We start from the raw sequence: 26,667 nt of genomic DNA on the forward strand, positions 1-26,667 counted from the left end.
GCATGTCCAGGCATTTCACAGAAGAAAAAACACTTATGCGAAATAGATACTTGGAAAGATGCTCAGCCTCATTCCTAATCAGGAAATGCTCATTAAAACCACAGTAGGATACCACTGTATAAGTCACTTGATTTGCAAAAGTTTTAAACTTGGGGAATACCGTGGAGAAGTCGGGGAAGCCCACCCACTGCTGGAGGGGAACGAATCGGTACAGCATTATTTTTAGAGAGTTGAAGATTCAAGTATTTATGACCTGGCAGTTCTCTGCCTAAGTATATTATTACCTAGACATTCTTCCAGTTGCGTGCTGAGTCCCATGGGAGAGTAGTCGCAGCAGCAGTATAAAATTCAGAACCTCATAAAGCAAAGCGATAGAGGATCTGGGGATGTGAGTATATATAGTAAATAACCCTGTTTTTAAAAAGTAAATGAGGGAAGGAAAAACAAAATTCAGGATCGTGGGAATGGGGAGAAATCGGGAGAGTCTCACAGGGACTCGGGGTAACGGTGATATTTCTTACACTGGGTGGTGGAGTGGAGTGTCGGTGCGGGTGGGGGCAGGGGGTACAGGGCAGAGTGTCTTCTGACAGCCCGACTTTGAGGGGAGACTTAGACATACTCAGAGAGGTTTTTCCATGTGTTTCAATGTTGAATTCTAATAATGCTGACTCTGTTTCTAGAAAAGGTGGACATATTTAGCATCTTCTATTTAAGAAGCAATGGGATAAAATCAGGGAAAATAGAAAAGAAAGAAAGAAAAGAACTACACAGAAAAGCGGCAGTAGCAGAACAGGAATGTTTTGGAAGGGTTTCCAACACAAGTTCAAATGAAAGCTTCCTACTTCAGGCCGGCCGCTGTGGCTGAGTGGCTGAGCATCCACCCATCCACCCAGAGGTCACCGGTTCAGTTCCCAGTCAGGGCACATGCCCAGGTCGTGGGCCCGATCCCCAGTGGGGGCATGCAGGAGGCGGCCAATCGATGTTCTCTCTCATCGATGTTTTTATCTTTCTCTTCCTCCTTTCCTCTCTCTACTCAAAGAAAAAAAATTATTTTTAAATAAAATTTTAAAAAAGAAAGTTTCCTACTTCGAGGTGAACTTTATTTATTTGGGCCTCAAATTTTTTATTCTTTGGTAATGTTAACTAAAGCAGACGCTGCTCTCATTTCGGTCACTCAGTGGTTGATTCTCTCTCTTCAGAACCTGCTCCCACTAAGAGATGAGCCACAGACACGCGGTGGAAGAACCTATCAACTCCTCCCGGGTGCCGGCCTGGCTGAGGGCGAAGCTTCCACCAGCGCTGCGGGGTCCGCAGTGTATTTTTGCTGCCTCAGTCCCCAGAGCCTTCAAGCAGAAGTGGCAGTAGATTGTTGCCAGTCAGCCAATCCAGACTTGTACTGAGAGGGCAGGACAACACATCAGCCGGATTTTGATGGAGCTTGGCAGTGGAGACATTCAACCATGGTTACCCACCCCGTCAGAGCACACATGTATCTTTTACCCCTTGGTCCTCCCCCAGTATGCTTAGGTCTTCTCTGCCCCTCCTGCTACCACACAGAGATGATATAAAAGAGACTCGTTGGCTATTTGCATTTTGCTTCCTCTTCTTTTCCAGATGCTAAATCCCTACAAGCTAAAATCCCAACCACATCATCTGCCAGAGTTGTTCTTCCCTTTGCAGAGGGTTGGGGAGAGGGAGTTCCGCAGAGTTTCCCGGGGAGCGGAGAACAGTGTGCTGCGACCGCACGAGCCACCGTCAAGGCACCCTTTGAATTACTGATTTCTAAAATTAATAAAGTAATTCTATTTTTATTTTCTTTTTTTCCATTGACTAATTTCCCACCAACCAGTATTCTCCAACGAAACTAAAGTGGGACCAACTTCTCATTTTATTTCATCGCTGGGCAGTTTTCTCAACTTCATTTTCGAAATGTGAGCCACAAAAAGGTGTTTTATTCTTATGCTTTGTTGCAGCAGGTGGCGGGTCCAGGCTGCTCCCCAAAAGCAGCTCCTGCATCTGGGAGGCTGGTCTGTGCAAACGTCTCCCTGGTCAGACCCCAGCAGACGGGCCCTCCAGTGGCATGTGACCCGCTGTCCAGTGCACAGTGTTTACCTAAGCTGTCCCCGCAACGACGCGGCGCAGCCCTGACGGCTCTGCCTGCCGCCCTCTGCTCTCGCTTCCTCCTCTTTCCTGGGTCCTCTCTCTCACTTCTGCTGGAAAAAGGTTCCGTGCAGGCAGCAGAGGCCACCAGAGGATTGACTTAGCTGCCCTAGGGAATGACTGGGTGAGAATCCGGAGCCTGAGGTGTCTCCAACAATGTGCTATAGGAAACCAGAAGAAAAATGACACCCAACCAGGCAGCGATAAGGAACTTTGTTGCCTCCGTAGTGAGTGGAAACATTTTGTTTGCCGGTAAAGGATGAGGTCTGTCAGCTGCAAGAGGAAAGACTGTTCCTGGGACTTCGGGTTTGGGGCATGTCAACTGTTTGCTTACTTGGTTGTGGATTGGTTAGGAGACAAACCAGAATTCCTTCTCAGTCCCCTGCTGGTGTTTAGAATTGGGAATCAGGTGTTGGGGGGTGGGGGGACTCACTATATGTGTGTTGTGAGAAAGGATAAGGGTGTGAACTCAGTAAAAGAACTTTTGGAACAAGAGTGCTTGGAATCACTCTAGGTAACTAATCAGAACCAAACCCTCGAACTGATTTCTTCCTGCATTTGCCAGACTCCAGATCTCCCTCCATTTACACGAGTACACTCCAGTCGCTTTTGCTGGTCCTGCACTTCTGGTAAGAAACCGGACAGATCATATGGTCCCCCTCCAACAGCAGTGTCATTTCCAATGTCCCTCCTACCCCTCCCGCAAACAAGCATGTCTTTTTGCAGACAGGCGGACAATGATCAAGTTTCTGTAGTGCCTGTAAGTGATGTGTGGTATGGAGAGGCGGGACGTCAGACCCCTGCCCATATTTGTATCTGCTGACCATGGTCAGAGTAGAGCCCTAACAGAAGGAATGTTGGAGTCGCGGTGAGCTGTTTCCTTTGGGATACTTAGCAAGCATCTCGCCTTGGTTCACTAGGATGAGCCAAGGCCCATCAATGTTTTAGTGATGTCCTGTGAGGTTGGATAACAAGGAAAGTTTATTGTAGGACCACAGAGATTATTTCCTTCTTATTTAAGCCTCAAGTAAGGACGCACAACGTCAGGCATAGTATATTGCTTCTCAAAATGTGGTTTTTAGGCAGCTTGGACCCTACCCCAGGCCTAAAGACATCTCTAGAGTTACATCTCTAGAGTTACATTTTAAATAAACACTTGGGTAATTCTCATGCCCACTGAAATTTCAGAATGACAGTCACAAAGGTGAATAAATTCTGAATTTGGGGATAGCAGTGGCCCATGGCCAAAGGGCTAGGCATGCTCCACCCCCCTCTAGATCCACTGGCCCCCTTGGGTGAGGTGGAACGCGGTCCCATTTGCCAGGGTTGTACGGCAGGGACACAGATGGGCCCCAAAGGACAGTGGGGTAAGTGGGTGCCACGTGAAGTGAAGGCCGGGAGGCTGGACACGGACAGAGCAGGGAAAAGTCCTGCGACCAAACTTGGCTCAGTTTGGGAGAACTCCAGAAAGAGCAAGGTACACACACACCAACGTATTTGGTACATGTCCTTCCACCTGCAACTTGTAGCTTCAGAGAGACTTTGTTTTTGCCGGTGGCAAAGCGACTTCCTTGAGGAACGTGTTTTTCAGGGGCTGCTGGACGGCTCCTCACTCACTGGGTGGGTCTTCAGGTGGACACTGATACTGTGAAGGAACTCTGCACTGCTCGGGGACCTGGGACCTCAAAAGAGAACTCTGGAAGTGTGCTTCGTTGCCCCCACCCCCGACCAGAGGCCCACTGCCGGACAGGGCTGCGCTGAGCTCTCCCGGCCTCACCGAAGGCTGCGGGCCGCTCCTTCCCGGGCCGCTTGCCACCGCGTCTCCAACTCCACTGACTGGAGGCTGCGGTGAGGCTTTCAACACTGACAACGTCGGTCATTTACAGTGAACGTACAAACGAACACGTGTCCACGCGCAAGGCTCCACGCCGAGTGACTTTCCCCCAGTGAAAGGTCACATTCATGTATCGTACTTTCTGCACACCGGAGCCGCGTCCCGTGTGTGTCTGGGAAGGACGCGCACCGAAGACAACGGAACACACCCGAGTGCGACCTGCGAGGGGCGGCGCGGCGGCCACGTGCGGGCAGTCCCACCGAGCAATGTCACCAGCTCTGCGATTCCCCGCCGCAGGGTCCAGGTGCCTCTGACGAGCAGGTGTGGGCAGGAAACTAAGAAAATGGTGATTAACGATATTTACCGAGTCAGGTTTACAACTTAGAACGAGCTTTTACTGTTCTAGAAACGATCTTCCAGAAGATGAAATGATCCAAGATTCCCCAAAAATATTTATTTATACAAAGACTTTGAGAGTAATATTTGTATCTGTCTCTATACCTCAGTCTAGCGTCTGGGGCCGAGTCATGGTGTGGCACACGTGCACCTCCCCGCGCCCCACACGTAGCACCTGCTTCCAGGACACCAGTGGACACAGGGTCTTGGGGGAGGGGAAGCCCTTAATGCCCCGAAGGCTGTGCACACCCAGATTCAGATATGTGCACACTGACCTGGAAGGGGTCTAGCCAAATGTCCAAGGGGAAATACGATCGAGGAAGAAGGTGAGAGGAGGGACCCAGAGGGCAGACGGGAGAGGGTTATCTCCCACCCTCTGCTTCTGAGTTCAACACATCCATAGGACCCAATAGAGTTGATGGCCTGGGAACAAAATCACCTGGACTTTTCCCCTGTAATGACCCTTAATGCTGGTTGATGTCCAGAGGCTAGTTTGCAAAGAGGACAGTTTGCAAAAATAACAGACTCGTCCTTCATCCCAGGTTGTAGGAGATACAAGGCTGGGACCATGTCTTGGTAACCTGTCTGAAGAAAACGCTTGCTGGGTGTGACGTGATCCAGGTTCCCCGGAGCCAACGTGGGGCTGCGATGAGCAAATCTGACCTCAGATCAGACGTGTCTTCCAGTCTGGCCCTGTCCCGGCCGTGCTCTGCCCTTCCTCCTCCCTCAGCTCCCCGTCACATTGCCGCACGGCTTGTCAACTTGCCATTCCTCTTCCTCTGTCCCCACCACCTCTGTCTACGTCACAGAAAAATCTGTGTGTTCTGAAGAGTTCGGCCTTCCCCTAACCAAACCCACACTTTCCTTACCACAGTGATTCTCAGAGCCAACAAGAAAGAAATGTTCCAAAGGGGGACCTCCGTCTCAGCCGGTGGCCTGAAGCTGCGGGTTGCGGGCTCCAGGCCTCTAGGTGAGGTCTGTTGATTTGCGTTTCCCGAGGAGTGGGCAGTCAGGCAGTTCTCTCTCCTCTCTCTCTGTCGCGGTGTGGCCTCAGCTACACTTACAGGACTTCACCACCATGTTCGAGAGATGCTCCACCTTGGGGGTCCTCCCGACATAGTACAGGATGGTCAAGGGCTCCAGGTCCTGGGGCACGCAGCAAGGCGAGGCAGATGCTTCCGGGTTCAAGGTGTTGTACAGGCCCAGCACCTGGGGAGGATGCATGTTAGTGGTTGCAAAGCCAAGCGCAGGCCTGGGACCCTCCACCAGCTCAAGGGGCTGCTCCAGGGACCGAGCACGCGGTGGATGCCGTGGGCAGGCTCTCAGTCTGCGTGAGTGACAGTACTGCTCAGCCACAGCAGGAACGGAGGGCATCCGTACCTGCTTGTTAGCAGTTTCAATATGATCGTGGAATTCTCTCTCTGTTAATAAACACTCCTAGATTGGTCTTCCTATCTCTAACTGGTCACTTCGGTGGGAAATATTCTCACGAAACATTGCCATTTAGTCACTGCCAGAGTGCGGGGCCCCAGAAGACATGCAGTGATAATGAGCCTTAAGGAACCGGGCTTCATATTACTGCCCCGGTTTTGATCCCTGCTGAGGGAATGACAAGCTGGTTTCAGGGTCACGGACTTCCTCTCTCTTCCCTTTTCTTCCTATTGTTTCATGTAGCTTCTTCGTGTGCTCTACATTGTCTTTCTAAATAACTCCTGCAGGCAAGAGGCTGGAATCACCGAGCCCTGTCACTGCCGGTGGAAGCCATTTGGCCCAACACTCCTTGCCAGCCACCTGCACACATCTCTGACACACGGGGTGGCATGTGACAGCAAGCTAATTTCCAGGATGGTTACAGCAGCTCTAGACAGAGCAAGTGAAATGCGGTCGAAACTCTGTAAGACATTATGGAGGGTCGAAGGTGCCCAAGTAGAGCTGGGACAGGGGCCGAGATCAGAGCCTTCGCCCAAGGGGTTTTCCTCACTGCAGCTCAGTCACTCGCTCAGTCCATGCATCACTTGAAACAAGTGGCCCGGTCCCCTCAGCCCCGGGCTCCCTGTGGCGTGAGCCCCGCGCCATACCTTGCTGTGCGTTGTGTCTGCACTGCGGAGGTACGGGCAGGGGCCTGAGCAGAAGTTGGCGTAGTAGCCCTTAGGCTCGTGGACCCATTTCCAGCCCAGATCCTGACGGAAGTCGATGTAGAGAGGACGCACACAGCAGTTCTCCTCCACGTTGCTGCAACACAAAAGACACACATAGGAAACCAAGGGCAGAGCGAACCAGCGATGGGGACAGCTCCACAAATGGCCTCATGTTTGCACTTGGAGTCCTTCCTGGTCATCGTAAGAGGTGGTCCAGTCAACAGAATCCCGGCTAACGCACGGAGCTGTGGAGGCCATGAAAGCATGTTCTGTGTTGAAGACCATGGTCCCAAGGACATAACAGGCAGATAGAGATGATGAGGAAGAGAAAAAAGGCAAAGGGTCCCCTACCCGCTTTTGCATCATGAGTCAAAGCAGAGACACAAATTACTCCACATAAACCCAAGCACTGAATGTCATTAGCCAACTCAGCTTAGTTGAAGTTGGTTGTATTACCTTCCGGCTGGGCACCTAACCAGAAATGAACTCTAAGCTCCTGAAGCTTATGTACTATGTAGATGGCTGCTTAGACCAAACCTCAAGGCCATCGAATCAAAATGACGCATGTCCTTCTGTTACCGGACTCACAGTTCCTAGATCACCCCAAATATGATCATCAGGCCCCCTCAACTCTACTGCCTGCAGAAATCCATTTGGCAATACTCATTGTCAAGTGGGATCTAGTCTGTATTCAGTATCTGCTGAGACCTAGAACTTGCTACCTTCTCGGGCAGCTGCTGGCTTCTTGTGGGCTCCAACGGTGAACAGTGGCAGGTGGTCTCTGATTTCTATTCAGTCGCCATTCCTAACCCCTTCTCCCCTGCTGCTTCCCATCAGAGTCTACAGCACCAGACACTTGGTTTCCTGGCCTCCCTTGCAGGCGGGGATGGCATGTGACCCAGAAATGACCAGACGTAAGGAGAAGTATGCAGGGGATGAGGGCAAACTCTGGCCAAAAAAAATCTGCTCTACATAGACGTCACCGATGGAAGAGAAAGCTGCCGGCACCGCCCTTCCCTTTCTCGTCCTAAGCACAACGAGATACCTGGAGTTGTAGCGGCCACTGTGATCGTAAACAAGCGGATGACATGCAAGTGAACATATGAAGCATGGCAGACTGGAGAGAGAGAGAGAGCCTGTGTCCCCAGGGGCATAATCCGGCAGCCAGACCACCCCTGAGCCTGCCGCTACAGGCTTCCTGTGAACGAGAATCCTCCGTGGTTTAGGCCACGGCCACGTGCAGCCAAGACCACTCCTAACGGATTAGGCGCCACAGAACAAATCGACACGCCAGCCTTCAGAGACGGAGGCGACCACATTGCCTCTCCTACCCCTTCTGGTTCCCAAGCTCAACAGCCCTCCTTCGGTCGGCCGGTCCTAAGAAGACACAGCTTTAGGGCTAAGAATTTCCCAAATCATTCTCCCCAGATACATCCAGGCATCGTCCTCTCCAGCCAAAACAACCCATCCATGCTCCTTTCTTGACCGGAAGTGCCTGGTCCCCACCACCCAAACCTCACTGGTCCTCGAAGGCTCAGACCCCACACCCTCCTGAAGCCTTCCCTGCATCCATAGATGAACCCCAAATTCTTAAAGCACTTGATCTTTCCAACCTTCTCATGAACGTGGTCATGTTCAGCCTTTAAGTAACCGCAGTGCGTGCTCCAGCAGCCCCGCTATGAGCAGGAAGCTAAGGACTCCTAACTAACAGATTTTTTTTAAATCTCTTCACAGTAGCTACTCAACTACATCTGAATTGGTTCATTAATTTCTCTCGCTCAGATTCCCCCCTGCAAATGGAGACTGCCCTACTTCCCCTCATCCAGTCACACCCCCGGCCCCTTCCTGGGGAACTGAGCACGTCTGTCATGGACATTCCTGCAGGCAGCTCCCGCCACGCAAACACACCCTGCAAGTACCTGAGAACGTGAGAACCACGGAGAGGCCGGCCAGCACAGAGCGGCTGCAGGAAACCACGGGGCTCCCAGGAAACAGAAAGGGCTTTGTGAGAGGTGCTACATCCTCTTTACTGGAGATGTTTGTGAATAGCATCAGGGACCCTCAGCTGAGTGTGGCGTGGGCTGGCGCCTGCCCCACAGTAGGTACACGTCAAGGCTGTCTCAGGAGTTCAAGGACCCAGAGTGGGCCCGGGCTCACCTAAAGCAGTAATTGGTGTCCAGGGCCCGCTTCTTCCTCTGACCGCCCTGGCCCTGGTTGTCGAGCCGGTGTGGGGGGATCATCATGAGGATCAGATGAGGGTTGTGGTGGTCCTTCTGCTTCCTGAGACGCCCCAGATCTCCACGGCCGTGGTCGTCCTCACTGTCCACACCTACAGCAGGGAAGGAAGGTGCAATCTCCTGTCTAAGGAAGGCAAAGTGGAGGTGCCTTGCACCCCACCCCATCGTGGTCAGGAGGAGGGACAGTGTGGTCTGCGAGGAAGGGAGAGACCAGGCGGAGGAACCAGTATCAGAAGAACCCACGAGACACCCCTGGTCGGATCCCTCGTGACTCCTGTGTGTGTACATCTTCCGAAGGGCAGTGAGCCCCTCCCCCCGTCCCCGAGGTGCTCCTGGGGTCTTCAGGGATCCATGAAGCCTGTCACTGGGCGGCTACCTAACGTTCCTTTGGGCTGTTAGCTTAGACGCTGGGATAGGACTTAGACTCCCGGAGTGGGGGGGTTTCCTCTTAAAATCGGAATTGGTCGAGATAGCACAGAAGTCCCTACTGTAATTTAGGGTGCACAAATTAAGACATCTTGAATGAAAGCAGAGGAATGAGACTGAATAATCATTCCCATTCACATTGCACTTATAACTTCAAACAAGTTTTTACTACAAAACTCAGATGAGCTAACGAAGTGCACGATAAACAGCTTAGCAAACAAACTCTGGAAAGCAAACCTATTTCATCTGCAAAGGAGAAGAATGAAGACTGAATTAGAAGGCGTCGCAACGAAAAGGAGACCTATTCTGTGACAGACAGCTGCCAGCTGTCCATCTCCACCTGGGATGGGGCGGAGGAGGTTAATACATGTGACCGGAGGGACTGGGGGATTAACGAGAGGCCTGGGTTTCCAATGTCCTTCCCTGGCATCTTCATGAACGAGGCAGAAGTGGGAGGACGTTGTCCTAATCTGGCCTGTAGGTAAGGATCCAAAGATCTTCTGGCACTGAGGTTCTGTAATTATGAGGTCAAATGCTTGGCTTTAAAAGGGGGGGGGGGGGCTCTGAAAGAGGCCCCTGAAGGGTAAAAGCGCTGCCCAGGGCAGGGAGCCAAGAGACCTGCACCCTTTCCCAGAGAGCCTCTGACCTCAGGCTTTGACCTTGACAAACCACCTGGCCTCAGGTGTGCCCCAGTTACCCAGAACCGGACGACGAAAGGGAAAGTCCACGTCCCTGAGCTCCAGAGGTCGTCTAGGTTGAGAGCCTTGGAAACACACTGCGAAACCCGAAACGACTCCCAGCTTCTTCGCCCTCTCATCACAAACCAGAGCCCTGAAGCCCCCTGGGCAAGGACCACAGGGGCTCCGTGACACCTGGCAGGCTCAGGAGCCAGGACTCTGGTTCACAGCCACCAAAGTTCATTTCTTTCAGGGAAGGGGAAGACAACTCTTATCTGTTGAGCATCCCTGACACTGTATTATTATTCACTTAACGCATTTCGTTTGCATAACAACCCTGGGAAAGGCGTCTTCTCTCCCCCATTTTACTGACGAGCCCGAGTGGTGGTACCGCTTACCTACATGATTGCACTGCTCTTACCAACATGACAGCATCTTCCAGATGCTAACGTGTGCTCTGTATCTAGAAACTGACAGCCACACGCACTGCTTTGGGGCAAAGCAGAATTACTGGAGCACAAGGAGCGGGCCATCTCTGTGAGGGACGTGGCTCCTTTGCCTGCGGGCTGGTAGGGGTCTCCTGTCCTATCCACTTTGTTACCTTTGAATTTGATTTCCATCACCTCGTGAATGTTTTCCAGGATGTCTCCATTGGGCTGAAAGGTGTGACAGGGACAGTGAATGCTGATTTCCAGACCCAAGTTGGACTCTGCAAAACAAGACGGAGTCGGTGAGGAAAGCACCTGTGTGTGGAGAGGTGTCTCCCCACCCCGCACGAGAGGCCAGGGCCTCTGCTGCCACACACAGGCTCGGGGTGCGTGCGGGGGCAGCCCATCGGTGTGTCTCTCTCATCGATGGCCCCCCACTCTCTGTAGAAATCAATGTTAAAAATACCTATGTGTCCTCGGATGGGGGTTAACCAAACAAAAAGAATGAGGCGCAGGAAGGAAGATAAACAGGCGCACCGTCCCGGTGCTTGTCGGGAGAGGTGGGGCCGGGAGAGGCCAGGGAAGGGGAACCTGAAGGACTGTGGGGCAGACAGGCGCTGACTCAAAAGGCCCCAGACTCAAAGGGCCACATGACGGGAGCGAGGTGGCCCAGTCCGAGCGTCAGGACTAAATGTCAGGAGCAAGGACAGAGCCAGGTCCGCGGCAACGAGGAGCAGTATCCGTCTAAGCGGAAGACGCCGGCGTTTCCACCAGGGCTGGGACTCTGGACATGAGGAGGTAGGCCCCCGAGGGGACAAGACAACAGTCACCGTGACACTGGCTGTGTTTTCCTTAAGGAACAGGGACGTGGGCAGGTGAAGGTTCTCTGGAGGCTTCTTTGGGAATCCTTGTTCACTCATCGGAAGCTGGAACCGTGGCTCACGCGGGAAAGCAAACAGCTCGGGAAGACGGTGGGGACGAGCTCGGCCAAGCAGGCAGCAGAGGGCCGAGGCCGAGAGCCCAGGCGACAGGAGCCCAGAGAAGAGCACGAGCAAGTGTGAGGTGCCGTGCACTGGGGCGGGGGGTGGGGAGTGCACTGATGCAGGAGGACCAGCTCTGGGCCCTCTTCCTATTAGCTCTGGGATCCGGTGTTTTGGTAACTAAAATTGGGGAAGCAAGGAAATTAGTAAAAAATGGGTTGAGTCAAGTGGAAGGAAAAATAAGAAGTGAAAAAATTGAACTGAATCCAGTAATTTTGTGTAGGGAAACCGGGTCTGGTATCGTGTCCATTCTGGTGCATTAGACAATTAGGGACTCTGCTGATGGGGCGCAGCCGTGGGAGGGAGGTGCAAGCAGTGTCCTCTTCCTGGCTTAAGGCAGCTAAAAGAGGAGCCGGGGTAGCCGAACGGGGTACATAAAGCACAGTACACTTCCTGCTACCCAGCAGGGTTGACAGTACGCCGGGAGAGGCCTGGACTGGACAAGTTCTGGGATTCTGTGAGTTAGACAGTCAAGGTGCAGACAGATGTGCTGAGCAGAGGTAGGGTTAGGGGACAGGTGTTAAGTGTGCGATGATGGCCTGGCTTGGCCAAAGGCTCTGTCTCGGCAGAGAGCTCAGAGAGCGATGACAATCACCAACATTTGTTGACATACTGCCCGTCAGGCTCCACTCTAAGCCTTGCGTGCATTAGCTCATCTAATCTCTGTATTAACCCTACAGAGTGGGAACTGTTACTACCCCTCCCGATACAGATCCGAGGACCTGAGGCTTAGGGAAATCCAATGGGCTGTCCAAGGTAGTTGGCCAGTAAGTGGTGGAGCCAAGATTCAAACCAGGCAGCCTGGTGCCAGAGCTACACTCCTAACTGTTAGAGACAAAGAGAGAAAAGAGGGGCCAACACAGACCACCAAGGAAGATGCCAACACGTTCACTGAGATGCAGAATGGTTGTGTTTTCCCAGCGTCCCACCCGTCCTGGGCCAGGATGCTGGGCGTGCTCCTGCCCCACCTGCTGGGGGAGGCCTGGCTCTGCACATCAGGGGTATGAGGGCCTGGGACCCAGCCCTGGAGAGGGCTCCAGCCAGCTCTGGGACCCAGAAGGCAGCCTGGGGACCTGGCACATAGTAGGCTGTCAGATGTTTGCTGAATGAATGCAAGACCAGATGCGTGACTCAGTTTCCCCAGTAGTCCACACCACCAACTGCTCCACCTGCTGCCTCGTTTGGGGCCACAAATTCCAAAAAGGTTCCTGAGCTCTGCATACGTCAAGGTCTGTGCACGATCCCCCTGCGCAGGGGGCGGGCAGCGTCTGCTGAGAGGGAACCGAAGGTCCCAGTGAAGAACTAACCTCAGAGTTGGCAGCAGTGGGTGGTGGGTGGGGGACCCATAGGTTTTATTACGAAATTATCTTTTTGATGTCTCCAGGAGGATGGAAATCATTCTCAATGCAAACTGCTCATTGAGTTCTGCAGCTGTGAAAATAAGAACCCCTTCAAGTGCTCAGGGCGTCAAGGAAATCCAGGTGGAGCTGATCAAAATCAGGCAGGGAAGCTAAGAGATTGATTTCCCCGGCCTCTCCTCTGCAGCCACGTCGGGCTCCAGGCCGAGTGCTGTCTGAGTCAGAATCCCCAGCCCTGCCGCTGTCGGCAGGTCCACCTGGTTCTCCTGGGCTTCTGCCTTCGTGCTGGGTAAGGGGGATAGAAGGGAATTCCCGGGTACCCTTGGAGCTGAGGCAGGACCTCCAGCACGATCTGCCAGCTCAGCCACCACGTAATGTCCCTTAGGTGGGGACTTACAAACTCAGACGCCTACAGAGCCCAGGCAGATTCTGTAAGTGGGCAGAGCAAGCCAGCCTCTCATGCTAAGTAGGGACTGCCAGCCTCGTTCTTGGGGGACACTGTGGTGACAGGCGGGGAAAGAACCATTGCCTTATTTGCCAGGTGAGGAAACAGTGAGTGGGTGGGGCATTTGGGACGTGTGAGGTGTGCTGTGCCTAGGGACAGCTCTCCTTGGATGGCTACGAGGCCTTTCGAACTTAATCAGCCAAAACAGAACCTCTGCAAACATGCTCTTCTCCCAGTCTTCCCTGTTTCAATAAGTGTTAGTTCAGTCCAGACATCTTAGAAGTCTCCTCTTGTGTCCTCATACCCATACACAATCCACGCGTCCTATTGGCTTGACCTCCAAAAGACAGGCTAGATCTCACGATCCATATCCGCTGCTACTGCCCTGGCAGGAGCGCCGGCTGCTCTCCTCAAGGCTGCTGCGAGGCCCCTACCTGGTGTTCCTGCTTTTGTCCTTGACCTTGTGGCAACCAGAGATATAAAACAAATCACCTCCCCCCATACCCCCAGCCCTGCTCACAACCCGCCTAGGACATCTCATCGCACTTGGAATACGCATCTAAACCTGACCTGACAGGTTGTAATCATACGGCCCCAGCTAGCTCTCTGACCCCCAGCCCACTCACCTCCGGCCACGCCAGTCTGTTTGCTGCCGCTAGAACAAATCTGGCTTGTTCCCGCCGGGAGCCTGGGCCTTGCTGTTTCCTGGCCTTAGAACATCCTTTATCCTGACTTTCACTGGCTGGCTCCTCATCACTCGGACCTCAGTGCACAAATTCCCTCTTCTTAGGGACCCTCCCCAGCACCCGTGTTGGACCCCACCCAGCCATGGTCACACTGCCCGCTTTCTGTTCTTCGTGGTACTCTTATTTGTCAATGTGTTTATTTGCATATTATGTGTCTCTCCCACCAGAGCATATGCCCCATAAGATCTGGGACCTCACTTGTCTTGCTCACTGCTGAGCCCAGGACCTGGCTCAGGGTGAGCATTTCATAAGTGACAGTTGAGCAAATGCGTGAAGGACACAAAGCTAGGCTTTAAACCCAGGTCTGTGACTCCCCTAGTTCTGTCTTCTTCCCCCTTTTCATGAAGGACCGAGGGACCTGAGGTTCCTTCCAAAATGCTTGTTCTAAGTCAACCTACCTCTTCGTGAGAGCCATTCACGCACAGTGTCGGTAACGTCAAAAGACAGCCACTCGGCGGTGCCCCGCGTGGGCAGGTTCTTGCCACCAATGTAGCGTTGTTTGGCGATGTGCTCATCTGGTCGGAGTATCTGCAGACAGAGAAAGGAGTAAGAACCCGAGGCCTGGACAGTCCCACAAGCTATGTCACAGTGCAGGAGGACAGGTGAGAGGACCAGGAAACAAAGTTTCTGAGTGCTGCTTTGAGCACCTTGGTTAACTCAATCCTCTTACTGACACATGGAAGAGAAGGCTCAGAAAGCAGGATTCACACCCAGGTCTGCCAAATTCTGTGCCACTGTGGCAAAGGAGCCGAATTTCCCATCAGGTTGCTTTGTGTTCTGGGAGGGGGTTCACCTGGAAGAGCTCGATCCTCTGCTCATTGCGCTTGGAGCTGGGGTTGGGCACCCGCAAGACCCGGAATTCTGCTCGGAACAAGTTGGTTCCATTTTTCTCCACTGAGGACACGTTGAAGCGGAAAACCTTGGAGGTGATTCCTTTGGGGCAGACGGCCAACTCATCTAGGAGACAAAGCAGCAAAGAGGCACAGCACGAGTGAGACCCACCGGAGCCGTGTGACGCCAATGGACACTCGCCACGGAACCCAGGTCCCACCTATGACCTTTCTTTTTTTTTTAAATTTTTTCTTTATTAATTTGAGAGAGAGAGGAAGGGAGGGGGGAGAGAGAGAGATAGAAACATCGATGAGAGTGAACACTGATTGGCTGCCTCCTGCACGCCCCCCACTGAAGATCTGGCCCACAACCTGGGCATGTGCCCTGACCGGGATTGTAACCAGCGACCTCTTGGTGCGTGGGTTGATGCTCAACCATTGAGTCACACCAGCCAAGCCCACCGATGACCTTTCTAGAGGTTTGAGGCCTCAGACCAAAAAGGGAGATAGGAAGAAGATCCTTGGTGGCCCTGGAATCATACACAGACCTGAGAGATGAGCAGAGAGACCCCCGAGCCCCAGGACATGGCACTGAAGACAGGCCAGTCAGCTGTCATCGCCCTCTTCCCATTGCCTTGACATCACCTCTGGCGGGCTTTCCAGCCTGCTCTGCCTACTCTTTTAGAAAATGCAGATTCTCAAAAGATCTCAGCTGTCCCCTCTAGTAGTTTAATCATCTCATAGCTAGTGGGTTCATTCATGTGTTTGTTCATTCAGTCATCCATTCATGTATTGAACACGTGTTGCGCAAATACTATGTGCCAAGGACAGTGCTAACACCGGTAGCAAAAATGAATGGACATGGCCCCTGCCTTCAAGGAGACTAATATACAGGGGAGGTTATTTAATATACAGACCCAACTAACAGGGCCAGAGGGAAAGTGTTGAGGGCTTTTGGAGAAGCCCAGGAGTTGCTCCAAAGAGATCAGAGGCGGGAGAAAGCAGACAGCACTTCATGGAAGAGGAGAAATTTGAGCTGGGTGCTGCAGGAGGAAAGGGTCTGAGGATGGAGAGGAAAGAAATTGCACATGGAAGGACTGCCGGAAGCAAAGGCAGGGCGGGGAGGAAGTGCGGGTAAGAGGGACCCCAAGCGGCCAGGCTGGAGCAGATGAGATCAGGTCAAGACAGAAGATTGGGGCCCACCTGCAGGGAGCTGAAATGTCAGATGGAGGGGTTGGATTTTGTCCCACTCACAGTAGGGAGCCATGGAAAGTGGCAGAGCAGTTCCACGACATAACCCACACTGAGTTCAGACCCAATGAGGCAGCATTGGTCTGGCAAAGAGCCCACATCTCCAGCCCGGCAGACCCACAGGTGTTTAGATGTTTCCTCAGACCGAGCTGGCTCCTTCCTCTCTAAGGGTTTCTTCCCTCGATGGCACGTGCCATGCCATCCTCTGTCACCCCACTGTGTCTCCATCCCTGTCCCTGAGACAGGAGGCAGCGGATGTTCTCTCCCTCTGCCGAGGGCCAGATAAAGGAAAGATCTTGTCTTTTCTCCTGCACACTTTACAACCTCAAGGTCTGAGCAGCATTAACACCCAGAGAAAAACTTTCTACACAAATGGTAACAGAACTTGAAACTCCAGCTCAGAGACCCAGATTGCACACATAATGGACATGGCTGGAATGAGCTCATAATCACCCAAGGGGTGGTTTAGGAAGTCACGGACAAGGCGGGAAGGATCAGAGGCCTGGAAACGAGCAAATGCGCTACTGATCTTTAGGAAAGGATGAGTGAGTGTTTCTGGAAATTGCCATCTGGTGGACCTGACACTGGTTCTTGGGAAATTAATGGAACAGATGTTAGGAAAACAAATGCGTGAATGCCGGCTAACGAAGCCCTGATTAATAGCGGGCTTTGAAAGAACAAACACTGCCGAGTATTCCCTGAACCATTTCAGAGAGAACCAAAAAGAGGAATCGTGATGGCCATTTAATTTTCAAGTTTGCACGTTTGTAACCCTCTAGACATGGATAAGCTACTGGGCCTGGCAACCTCTCCAGCACTGGCAGGCTTGGTTCCGGAGGGAGCTGTCATCCCGTGGCTTCAGTTACAACAGCCCCCCAGGAACTGCCGAAAGGGCGAGGAGAGGGTATGTCAGTGCAATGTGTGCGTTGCTGTAAAAAGGAAAAGGGAACAGAAAATGTGTGAGGAGAGTCGAGACAACGGGCAGCCAGGAGATGGGGGAGCGATGAGCTCCGAGAGTCTTCAAGACACCCCAGTGACCATCCCTCCTTGGTTTCTTCCAGCCCATCAATCAGGTATCTGTTCCTTAAGGACTCCTGTGGGTGGGAATGTCAAGGAGATTTCAAGGAGGTGAGGGTCATTTTTTTTTTTTTTTATCACTGGGATCTACAGATGTCTAACAGCTAGAACGAATGTTAGGAGTCATTCAGTGCAAACCCCTCCAGATGAAGAAACTAATGTCCAGAGGGGTCTTGGCCAGGGTCACACATGAGCAAATTGACACTAATAAGCAAAGTTCAGACGCAACTGTTACTGATATAAAAAGAACTCCCTAGGAGAGAAAAGAACATGTGGTCATCTTCCTGACCATGACATCCACTGAATAATAATGATGTTTTTAATAATATGTGGAATAAGAGTGTAAATAAGTAACCAAAATGTTAATAACACAACCTTACATTTCAGAGAATTTTTTTATTAGCTCATTTGACCTTCTAACAGTCCTTGGGGAGAATGAGAATAAGTAAAATTTCCCACTTCACAAATGAGAAAAGTGACTGTCAGGAGAGTTAAATGACTTTCACAAGGTCACTCAGCTGGTAGAGGGCAGATGTGGGATTTGAACCCAGGTCTTCTGATACCTTTTATTGAAGCGGAGATGCTGGAAGTAGGAGGGGACCTGAGAGATCATCTAGTGAAAGGATGGTTTCACCAACAAAATGGGGCAGGATTCCATGAAATGGGTCTACAAATACCAATGTATGCCTCAGACAAGGGCCAATTCCCAGTCAGTTTTGTGGCTAAGCCTTGCTTCTGCAGAACACTAGTATTATTGAGCGCTGGACTAGAGGGCCGACCTCTACAAATTAAATCATGACCAACTTTTTCCATTACACACAAAATATATAGATTGATGCCTGCCATTTTTTTTTCTCTCTCTGGTTTTTTTTTTTTTTTTTTGCTATGGGGAAAACAAGCAGAAAAATATTTATGAAGACTATTCATGGAAAAACCTGGAAACAGCTGACCATGTTTTTTGACCAGGCCATTGCAAATGTTTTCAGACACCTGGCTCATAGATGGGCCTTTGCTCGCCGGCATCGTTCCTGCTAGGAAGCGGGCTGCCGGTTCCGGTGACGGGGCGACACATGTCAGCGCGGGCGAGCTTCTTCGTCCCGCGGCACACTGTAATCACCTGGAGATCTTTAAAAACAGATGCTGCCTGGACCCACTCCCCAGGACAGATTCGCACTGTAGTGGAGTGTGGGTGGGTCCAGAACTTGTTTGCTTTTTTTTTTTTTTTTTAAGATTTCCAGATGATTCTAATATGCAGCTGGGGTTGAGAACCACAGTTTATAGTGCTCTGCAAAGGGTGCCATGGCTTCCAGATGTTCTGGAAGTTTGAGAAACCACAGCTTTAGTGATTTAACCTTTAAATGGATTAACCTTTAAATGGATTGGACATGTTTGGCCAAGGCACCATTTTTTAAAATTTTTGAATTAGAAGACCATGAACATTTTAAGCTAGTGTTAAACGTTCGGTAGGTTCACAGAAAGATCCAGATTTTCTTCTGTTCTGAGTATGATCTAGTCAAGCTAGACCTGTAGTCCTAACTGCAGACATCAGCAGGAATTGGCAGCGGGTGCCCCTTTGTATTGAGGCGCGTGCCCTCCAGGTCCCCCCACCCACCTTCCCTACACACCCTGTTCTCTCCATGACCCGAGGCCAGTGTCCTGAGCAGTTTGCCCTGGGCTTGGGCCCTGGGCACTCATATTTGCAGGCCCCCTAAGGAGAGGGTTTGCCCTAGCTCACTGAGTGTTTAGCTTCAGTGAGCCTAAGAAGCAATCAGAAGCTTGAAAATACAAATTCCCCAGATCTCAACCCCCTGAGATCCTGATTGTGTAAGGGCGCGGTGGGGCCTGGGCACCCCCAGTTTTCACATTTACCTAGCCGCCAGACCACACCTGGACGAGCAGGGACTCGGTGTGGGGAGGGCATTGGCACTAGAACAAATGAGCTCTCTTAATAGGTCTTCTAATTTTCAGAATGAACAACATCTAAATGTAGCAGCCAGAAAAAAAGAAAGGCTAAAATTTATCAGGTTTTCTCAGGAACTCTGGGTTTGCTAGTTGTCTTAGCACCGCCCTGTGATAAAAATAAGAGTCTCCCACCAGACACAGGTAATTACAAGCCAGAAGATAAAATGACACCACACTGGTGATATCTTGCTAACAAGGATAACAAAGGAACTGAAAAAGCTGTGTGTTCCCCACCAGTAGGCCAGAGGAAGCCTCAACCCACTTCCCATAGCAAAATCCTGGAGAATTATCAAAGGGATTACAGTCTTTGCTTCACTCTCCAGTGGAGACTATATTGAATCATCCCAGATGTAACCATAAAATTGTTTCAGCTAAAAAGGACTTTAAAGGTTATCTCTGATTTTACAGATGAGGAAACTGAGGCTCAGGGAGGTGAATTGCCCAATTCCATGTGGTGTACTTGCAGAGTCCGCTTGAGGCTCTTTATTAGATAAAGAAAAACGCTTTTGCTGAATTTGGGAGAAGTTTGTGTCAATATGAATCGGAGAAGTTTGTGGCAATATGAATCTCCTGGCCATAAAAATAGGCAGAGCTAAGATAGAAAGCACCCAGTTATGTCTCTGCAGTCTGCCCCCAGGGTTACTGAGAGAACAGCTCCTATCCCCTCCTGCCTGGTCCAACATGTGGCTCATTCATGCTGTTAATCAAAATTCTATTGGAGCCTAAAGGTTAAAGGTAGGACTTTTAATGTGTATTCTGCACATTTGCGTAAGTGCTTCACAGAGTGCATTCTGCAGGCAGAACTAGGTTAGGGTCCCTGCTGTTTTGGGGCAAATTACTTAATTGATGCATCTCAGTCCTTTCGTCTATAAAACTGGGAAATCAGGGTATCTGACAGGGCAGAGACAGAGGATGGGCCCTGCCCTCTCGGCTCTCACCTCGGTGCCCTGTTTCCTGCACTTTGTGCTCCTGCCCCAGCTCCTGCTGTCACTTCCCTCCCAGTGCCTGTTCACTGGGCAAGGGAGGGGGCTAAGAGTGACAAAATGTGGCAGGGAATGTGACCTCATCCCCTCATCCCGGCTCTGGCACGGAAACCCTGTCAGTGCCCCACCACAGACCCAGCTCCACCGCCTGCCCACCTCCGCCAGTTCAGGACAGGCTTCCCCCGTCCAGGCCTCTGAGGATGGCTCTCTGCCCCGGCTCAGCATCTGTTGGGTGTGCACATCTGCCCACTGCCTTCTTTATAAGTAGTGCGCCTTGTGCGCCTGCCTCTCCAGGGCTGGCTCAGCACCTGACCAGCTGCAGGGCGGGCCCAGGCCGTGTCTGCTCAGCCTCTGTGTCACCTTCCACAGCTGCAGAGAGTCTGGGCCTGCTTCCTGTTTGCACCTGCGAGCCTCCTTGGCATTGCCCATGTCCCACTGGGCCCTGCCCCTCCCTACGACATCCTGTGTAGCATCCTGCTCATTGTGACAGGTTTGCTCCCTGCCTGACCGTGGCTCCCTGGCCCCAGGGCCAACCCCTGCCTGCTAGTTTCGAGGCCCTGGTGCTGCAGCTTGGAGCTGCCTAGCCCTGCCCTGGCTTTTCCCAAGGCTATCCACTCTCTGGCTCTGAATCTGCACAAAATGGAGGTCCATTGGCACCTGTGTGCCCTTGCACCTCTCTGGCTCATTCATTCTCAGCTGGACATTCCAGGCTGGCCGGGCCCTGGTGACTCACAAGCCCTCCTCCCTGGGACTCCTCCTCCTGACCTGGATCATTAAGGTCTCAGTCCTTCCCTTTTGTCCTGGGCTCTCCTCAGACCTCTCCTGCTGGCCTCAGCTTTCCGCCCTTTTCAAAGACTATGGCCACTATCTCCTGCCATGAAGGATGCCCAGGGGATGGGCGGCTTAGCCATCCAGCTGCTGGTGCCTCTGGGAGCTGTGGACCCCTGGCAGACCCTGAGTCAGCCCACCTAGAGGACCCTGGGCAGGGAGCACTAGTTCTGCCTTGTCCTCCAGCCTCCGCCCCACACGGTAGCCACATCCTAAGGCAGGGTGCTCTAGGCAGCCACTAGACACAGGAATGGGAACCCCTCCCAGTAACCACAGGCTTCTGGGCCTGGCATGGGCCAGCTCCCACTGGGGCCCTTTGCACCTTCAGCCAGAGCTGGTCCACCCATCAGCTGCCTACTCCTCTTCCTTCTCTCTAGCCCGGTTCCTTTCAACCCCTGCAGCTCCCCCCTGCTGACCACCCTCACCCTGTCGGCTCCATCCCACCTTCAGCCCCTACTCCAGGCACTGCCCACCTCCCAGGTGAGCCAGGGCTGAGGTAGTCAGGGTGGTGAGGACACCTGCTGGTAGGAAAAGCAAACAGAGCTGCTCCCAGAGTCCCTGGCTCACATTTCTCCTTCCTGGGCTGTCAGTTTCTCAACATCTGCCAAATCTCTCTCTCTCATGTTGAAGTTTTTAAAATCCCCGTTCAGTAAACACACATGACTTACACACGTGTACAAACACACAGACGTCTCACCAGAAGCCTCCCAGCTCCTCAGCACAGACGGGAGCCTCCTGGGAGGACATACTCCCAGACACATGTCCCCTCTGCACCCACGGCCACACCTCCCACCCACTCTTCCCGTGACACGCAGACACAAAAGGGCCGCCAGCAATCAACTCCACGTCGAGAGCCACAGCCCTGCCTTCTCCATGTCCACAGGCCTGGAAGACACCCATTTTGAGCACATGAATCTGCCTACTGTATAAGTCCAGACTATACATTGCCCTAAAGCCCATGTACATGTGGACTGAGGTACGTACCCTTCCCCCATGCCCAGAGCTCACGTGGGTCACGTGTGTGGTGCAGACTGAAGGATCCAGACGGCAAGAAGATGCCTCTTGCCTGGGCTTCAAAAGTTTAACATACATTGATTTGGGGCAGGTACTCTTCTTCCCAAGAACTGGAAAAACTGAACCGGAGACGTGTCAGAGTGAATTGTGAAAAGCAGGGTGAAGACACGGGTCTCCAGATTCATGGAACTGTAGGGCTTCAGAAAGCCAGCCCTGCCCCTGTATGGCACCTATATGCCTACGGTCACCGATCTGCCTGCATGTGCGAGAGCCCATATGTCCACGGGACAACACAATGCAATTCCAAATTAAAATCGCTTAAGGATGTGATGCGAGTTCAGCAAGCCTCTTGGCCTCCCAGAAGTACCCGGGTCTTACCAGAATGGCTCTGTCTCCCTCCCCACCCACCTACCCAGCCCCAACTGCGAATTGCACCTTCTGAGCCTTGGCATGGGTGAACCAGGGGCACCCTGCTGTGTGGCCACCACTAGACCCCCCTCAGTGGAACTCCCTACTCCATTCAGACCCTCCAGAGCAGGCACCCCAGTGAGAATTTGGACTTACTGTGTTCCGCCAGCCCCTGGATCATGTCGAATTTATGGATTTCTTTGGCATAGTACTCCCACTCGGTGTTTTCCTGAGTGCAGACGTCCTCCCTCTCCTCCAGCAGCTCCCTGGTGCTGTTGTAAAGGGCCAGGATCTGGTAAGGGACGTGGGTCATCACCGATGGCTCAGGGGGACTAGTGAGCCTGAGTTTGCTCAAGATCTGTCCCCTAATGGCTTCCACCCTCTTCTTCTTGATGTGGCTGAAGTCCAAGGTGGTGCAAGTGGACAGAGAAAGGCTGACTGTGGCAAAGTTCAGCAAGGCCAGGACCACCAGAGCCCTTTGCAAGTGCATCTTCATGTGCGAGTCGGGGAGAGAGGCCAGGGGGGCTGCGAGGCCTGGCGAGGAGGAGACCCCAGCAGACGTGCAGAAGGAGGGAGGAAAACCAGGCGGCCTCCCTAGATCCCGAAGACTGAGGCTTGGCAAGAAGGTGCATGAACTCACTGCACTGCGAGAGCTTCAGGACTTCCAGGAAGCGCTGGCAACCCTGAGCACGAAGAAGCCGACTGTGTGCCTTGTAGCTCTTGGTTTCTTCTCCATGTGTCTAAACAGGTTCTGCTGGGCTCTGACTCCCAGCAGGCCAGGTGGAGGGCAAGCAGAAGGCTGGGAGGGGTGGCAAGGCAGCTGGGAGTAAGAAGGGAGCTGGAGTTTTTCCTTAGGTAAAAATAAATAGAGCGGATATCTGATATTGCCAAAGGCTGCTTGGCGATGGGGAGAAAGTGGGTTTTTCAAAGAAGGAGCAGAAGGACCATGGCTTGGGTCCCAAAATCAAAATCTTTGCCTTGCCCTGAAGGAAAATAAGGAGAGAGAATGGAAAAGAAAAAAAAAATTGTTAAAAAAAAAAAAAAAAGGAAAGTCAGATCACCAGTGAGTAGGTGGGGAGAGGCAGGGCTGGGCTGCTGATGGCTCAGCTAAAGGTGGGGGCAGCGGAGGACACACTTGTCTCTCAGGCACACCATTCATGCTTTCTCTGCTTTACACTTCCTCGGGGGCTTTCTAAATGACTTTGTTCACGTTGCCTCTTGTCTTCATTGGCTGGGATGTGGGGTTATGTGCAATTGGAAGGCAGTGAGGACAGGCCCCTGGAGAGCAGCCCCAATAATCCACTTGGACGCCCAGGGTCACCAGCACCTCGGCTTGTCTTCTCCCCCGGCCATTGCTTCTGTTCCCTGCTTCTCTTTAAAAAATAAAAAGGAGAAGAAAAATAAAATAGAAGCCAGCTCACTGCACGCCTGCTCCGGAAAGCTGTTATTCCTTCTTTCTCATGCTTCTTCCCCTATCTCTCGCCTCCCTTGCTCATTCCCTCGGACTTGGCTTTCGTCTTCCCTCCCTTTCTCTCCCTCCTGCTTCTCCCTCTCCCTCTCCCTCTCGCTCCTCTCCCTCTCACACACACACATGCACACACACTGCTTTCTCTATTTCTCTCTGCTGAAATTTTATACCTCCCTCCGATGACGTCTCTGGTCCGGGTGGGGGAGGGAGGGACCAGCGCACGCAGCCTCTTTTGCTGCACGATTTTAATGTTTTAAACAGGCACAGGAAAAGCCGAGCCCATTTGAAAAATACTTTGCGAGTCCTCTCGTTCGACGTGGTAACTGAACTTTTTTTCTCCTCTTGGAGTCACTCCTGCTACACGTTGACTGTTTTTCTGGAAAGTTACTCCGGTGAATCCCCTCCCTCCTCTCCCCCAACTCCTTCTCCCTCTCCAGCTGTCAGTCCGTCCTCTCCTGGGCTGGTCTCTCGCTCCCTCCCCGGCCCCGCGTCCCGGGCCGCCCCCGGGCCAGGCCGGACACGGGGCAGGGTCGGGAGCACGCGGGGCCTGGGCAGCAGCGGTCGTGCCACCCCCGGTGGAGGGTGACGCCCGGTGTTGGAACGGGCTCGGAGTCGGGTTCAGCTCCGCGGCCATCCTGGCCCCGATTCTTCATTGACAAGATTGGAGTCGGGCGGCTTGCTGAAGCCTGGAGATGCTCCAGGGGCACTGAAAATGGTGGCGTTTTCCGGCAGATCGAGGGTGCCCTCTGGCGAGGCCAGACCGCCAGTGACAGAGGCTCTGCGGGTCGGAGCCGGGAAGGCAGGGAGGGCGGGGGGCTGGGGCTGGGACCGGGGGCTGGGGAGAGGGGCCTTGGAGAGAGGCAGAGGAAAACAAGCCCGGCCCGTGGGGAGCAGCCTCCCTCTCGGCCCGACGTACGTACAAGTGCACCTCTCCCTCCCCCGAGCCCTGCTCTGCAGCCGCTCTCGCAGAAATGTCCTCCAGATGTTCGCAGCCTCCCTCCCGCCCGGGGTTCCGCGGGGATCTGCGCCAGCGAGCGCGAAGTCAGCAGTTGGCAGGAGCCCATTTCCCAGATGGGTGAGGGGAATTCTTCTCTCCGCTTCCCTTCCTTTCACCAGCCCAGGCTTCTAGGTATTTTCCCAGGAGAGAATCCACACAGAACTGGCTCCTGATTAGAATTACTTTCTTAGGGATCAGCGTTGCTCCCTGCCAACCACCCCACTTCACCCCAGCCTTCCAGGACCCTTCTAGCCAGGTCTGGCGCCTGCTCCTGGCTCCTAGGCTACTGAACGAAGGGGGATGTTCACTGGGACAGTGGTTGATCAGTTTACAGTTGAGGAAACTGAGGCACGGAGTGATTGAAAAGGCCACACTGCTTATGAGTGGTGGCGGTGATATTTAACACAGGCTGTCGGGTTTGGGTAGGCATTATTGTCATCTGCCTAACAAATGAGGACACTTAGGTGTAGAAAGCTTAAAAATAACTTGCCTAAGGTCATATAGCCAGTAGGTGTCAATACCAATCGTTAGACTGAGGAGCCTATTGCAAGTCTGTGAATATAATAACTATGCTACACTGACTGTGCAACTCAGCCAGCCTTTGGAAAATAGTTTTGATGTTTACTATATACCAGGCGCTATTACAGGCTCTGTGGATACAGCAGGGAACATAAACAAGCTAAGTAACAAAACTAGCCCTCATGGAGCTTACATTCTAGAGGTGGTGATGTGACGGTGGGGAAGGCAATAAATGGTAGAAAATAAAACGGGGAAGGAGGATAGGGAGTACCTAGTTGGGGAATGTTAGAATTTAAGATAGATGTTGCAATTTTAAATCAGAGGAGACCTTACTGAAGCCTTTAAGCAAACACTTGCAAAATAGGCAGGACAATTGTTAAAGTTATATCTGGACCCCACCTCTACTAAATCAGTCTCTAGGGATGGGGTTCTGTTAAATGTTCTTTTAACAAACCACACAGTGAGTCAGGTGCCCAACAAGGTTTGGAAACCACACTACTCTAGGGCTTCTTTCTGCCCAGAGTGAGCAGCTGTCAACTTCTGCTTTCAGGAAGTTGGGGAAGAAGTGGGAGTGAAGGTTTGGAAACTAGTTATGAGGTGGTGGTGGGATAGCTATGAGCTCACAAGAAATGAAAAAAATCCAAAGATTAATGTCTTCTTCCTTTTCTGGTGCCAAGGAAGAAGGGAACGGGGATTTATTGGAGCCTGGATTTATTGGAGCCTGTATTTCATCTGTTTTGGATTTTTGGCAGTGAATGTTTCTTCAGATTAAAATCAAATAGGGTATTCTCACTGAGAATCAGAGTTAGTAAGTAAAAGGTTTAGGGATAATTTCTAAGAGTAATGACAAGGAAAAAAACTGAGTCCGGAGAGGCTCTTCCTGGCTACACAGGTAGTTATCAGCAGAGCTGGGGTAAGACCTCAACTCTTCTGACATCCAGGCAATGCTGTTGCTGTCACAGCCCTACCCAGTAAATGTGTGGCTGAATGATTGAACTGAATAATTTGCTGGGTATTTAAAATATGCTTGCAATCTAGATTTAGGGTTGCTACTCACACTTCCAAGTCCCTGCTTTTAAGCAGTGGCCATCCAGGCCTTACCCCCAGTGTGATATTGGAGACATTTCTCATTTTCAGGGCCATGAACCCATTTTCTGGGAGTCCCAGATGACCAGAGCCAGGGACACAACCAGTGGTGTTGACTTGGGATCTTATGGAGAGTCAGTGAAAATTCAACTCGCTTGCTCCATTAGGCTGGTGAAGGGGTTCAGAACAGGTCTACCCAAGACGTGCCACTTTGACGTGTGAATTATTTTGAGCTGAAGACAGTGGACACCCTTCGGGCTCATGATAAAACTTTTACTTCTCCCTTAAAGAATTTAAATTAGCCCTGGCCAGTTTGGCTCAGCGGTTAGAGCACCGACCTTCGGTCCAGAGAGACCCGG

General features: G+C 52.1%; 2 protein-coding genes across 2 annotated transcripts in view; one reads left to right on the plus strand and one right to left on the minus strand.

Annotated features, from left to right (window-relative positions):
- The window catches only part of TTLL5 (tubulin tyrosine ligase like 5), a 289,229-nt gene extending 287,478 nt beyond the window's left edge, over positions 1-1,751 (plus strand). The window contains exon 34 of the mRNA XM_036262547.1: positions 1,200-1,751. Within this exon, the coding sequence (XP_036118440.1) occupies positions 1,200-1,222 (23 nt within the window). The 3' untranslated portion in view covers positions 1,223-1,751. The remainder of the gene's footprint in view (positions 1-1,199) is intronic.
- A 2,618-nt stretch (positions 1,752-4,369) lies between these two features.
- Positions 4,370-24,850, minus strand: TGFB3 (transforming growth factor beta 3). Its single transcript, XM_036267196.1, has 8 exons — positions 24,635-24,850; positions 22,395-23,611; positions 14,679-14,842; positions 14,284-14,413; positions 10,470-10,577; positions 8,686-8,857; positions 6,469-6,622; positions 4,370-5,599 (listed from the first exon to the last, which is right to left on the minus strand). The coding sequence occupies exons 2-8, from the start codon at positions 22,732-22,734 to the stop codon at positions 5,441-5,443; spliced, it is 1,227 nt and encodes a 408-aa protein (XP_036123089.1). The 5' UTR covers positions 22,735-23,611; positions 24,635-24,850; the 3' UTR covers positions 4,370-5,440.
- Positions 24,851-26,667: the final 1,817 nt, after the last annotated feature.

This window comes from Molossus molossus, unplaced genomic scaffold (genome assembly GCF_014108415.1).
Source record: "Molossus molossus isolate mMolMol1 unplaced genomic scaffold, mMolMol1.p scaffold_m16_p_1, whole genome shotgun sequence".
NCBI lineage: Eukaryota > Metazoa > Chordata > Mammalia > Chiroptera > Molossidae > Molossus > Molossus molossus.

Excerpts from the sequence above, each read along its gene's own strand:
- TGFB3 (XM_036267196.1), bottom strand. The coding sequence starts at position 22,734 with ATGAAGATGCACTTGCAAAGGGCTCTGGTGGTCCTGGCCTTGCTGAAC. Across the intron at positions 14,843-22,394 it reads CCAGGGGCTGGCGGAACACA|ATGAGTTGGCCGTCTGCCCC; the intron begins GTAAGTCCAAAT and ends TTTGTCTCCTAG. Across the intron at positions 10,578-14,283 it reads TGAATGGCTCTCACGAAGAG|AGTCCAACTTGGGTCTGGAA; the intron begins GTAGGTTGACTT and ends CTTGTTTTGCAG.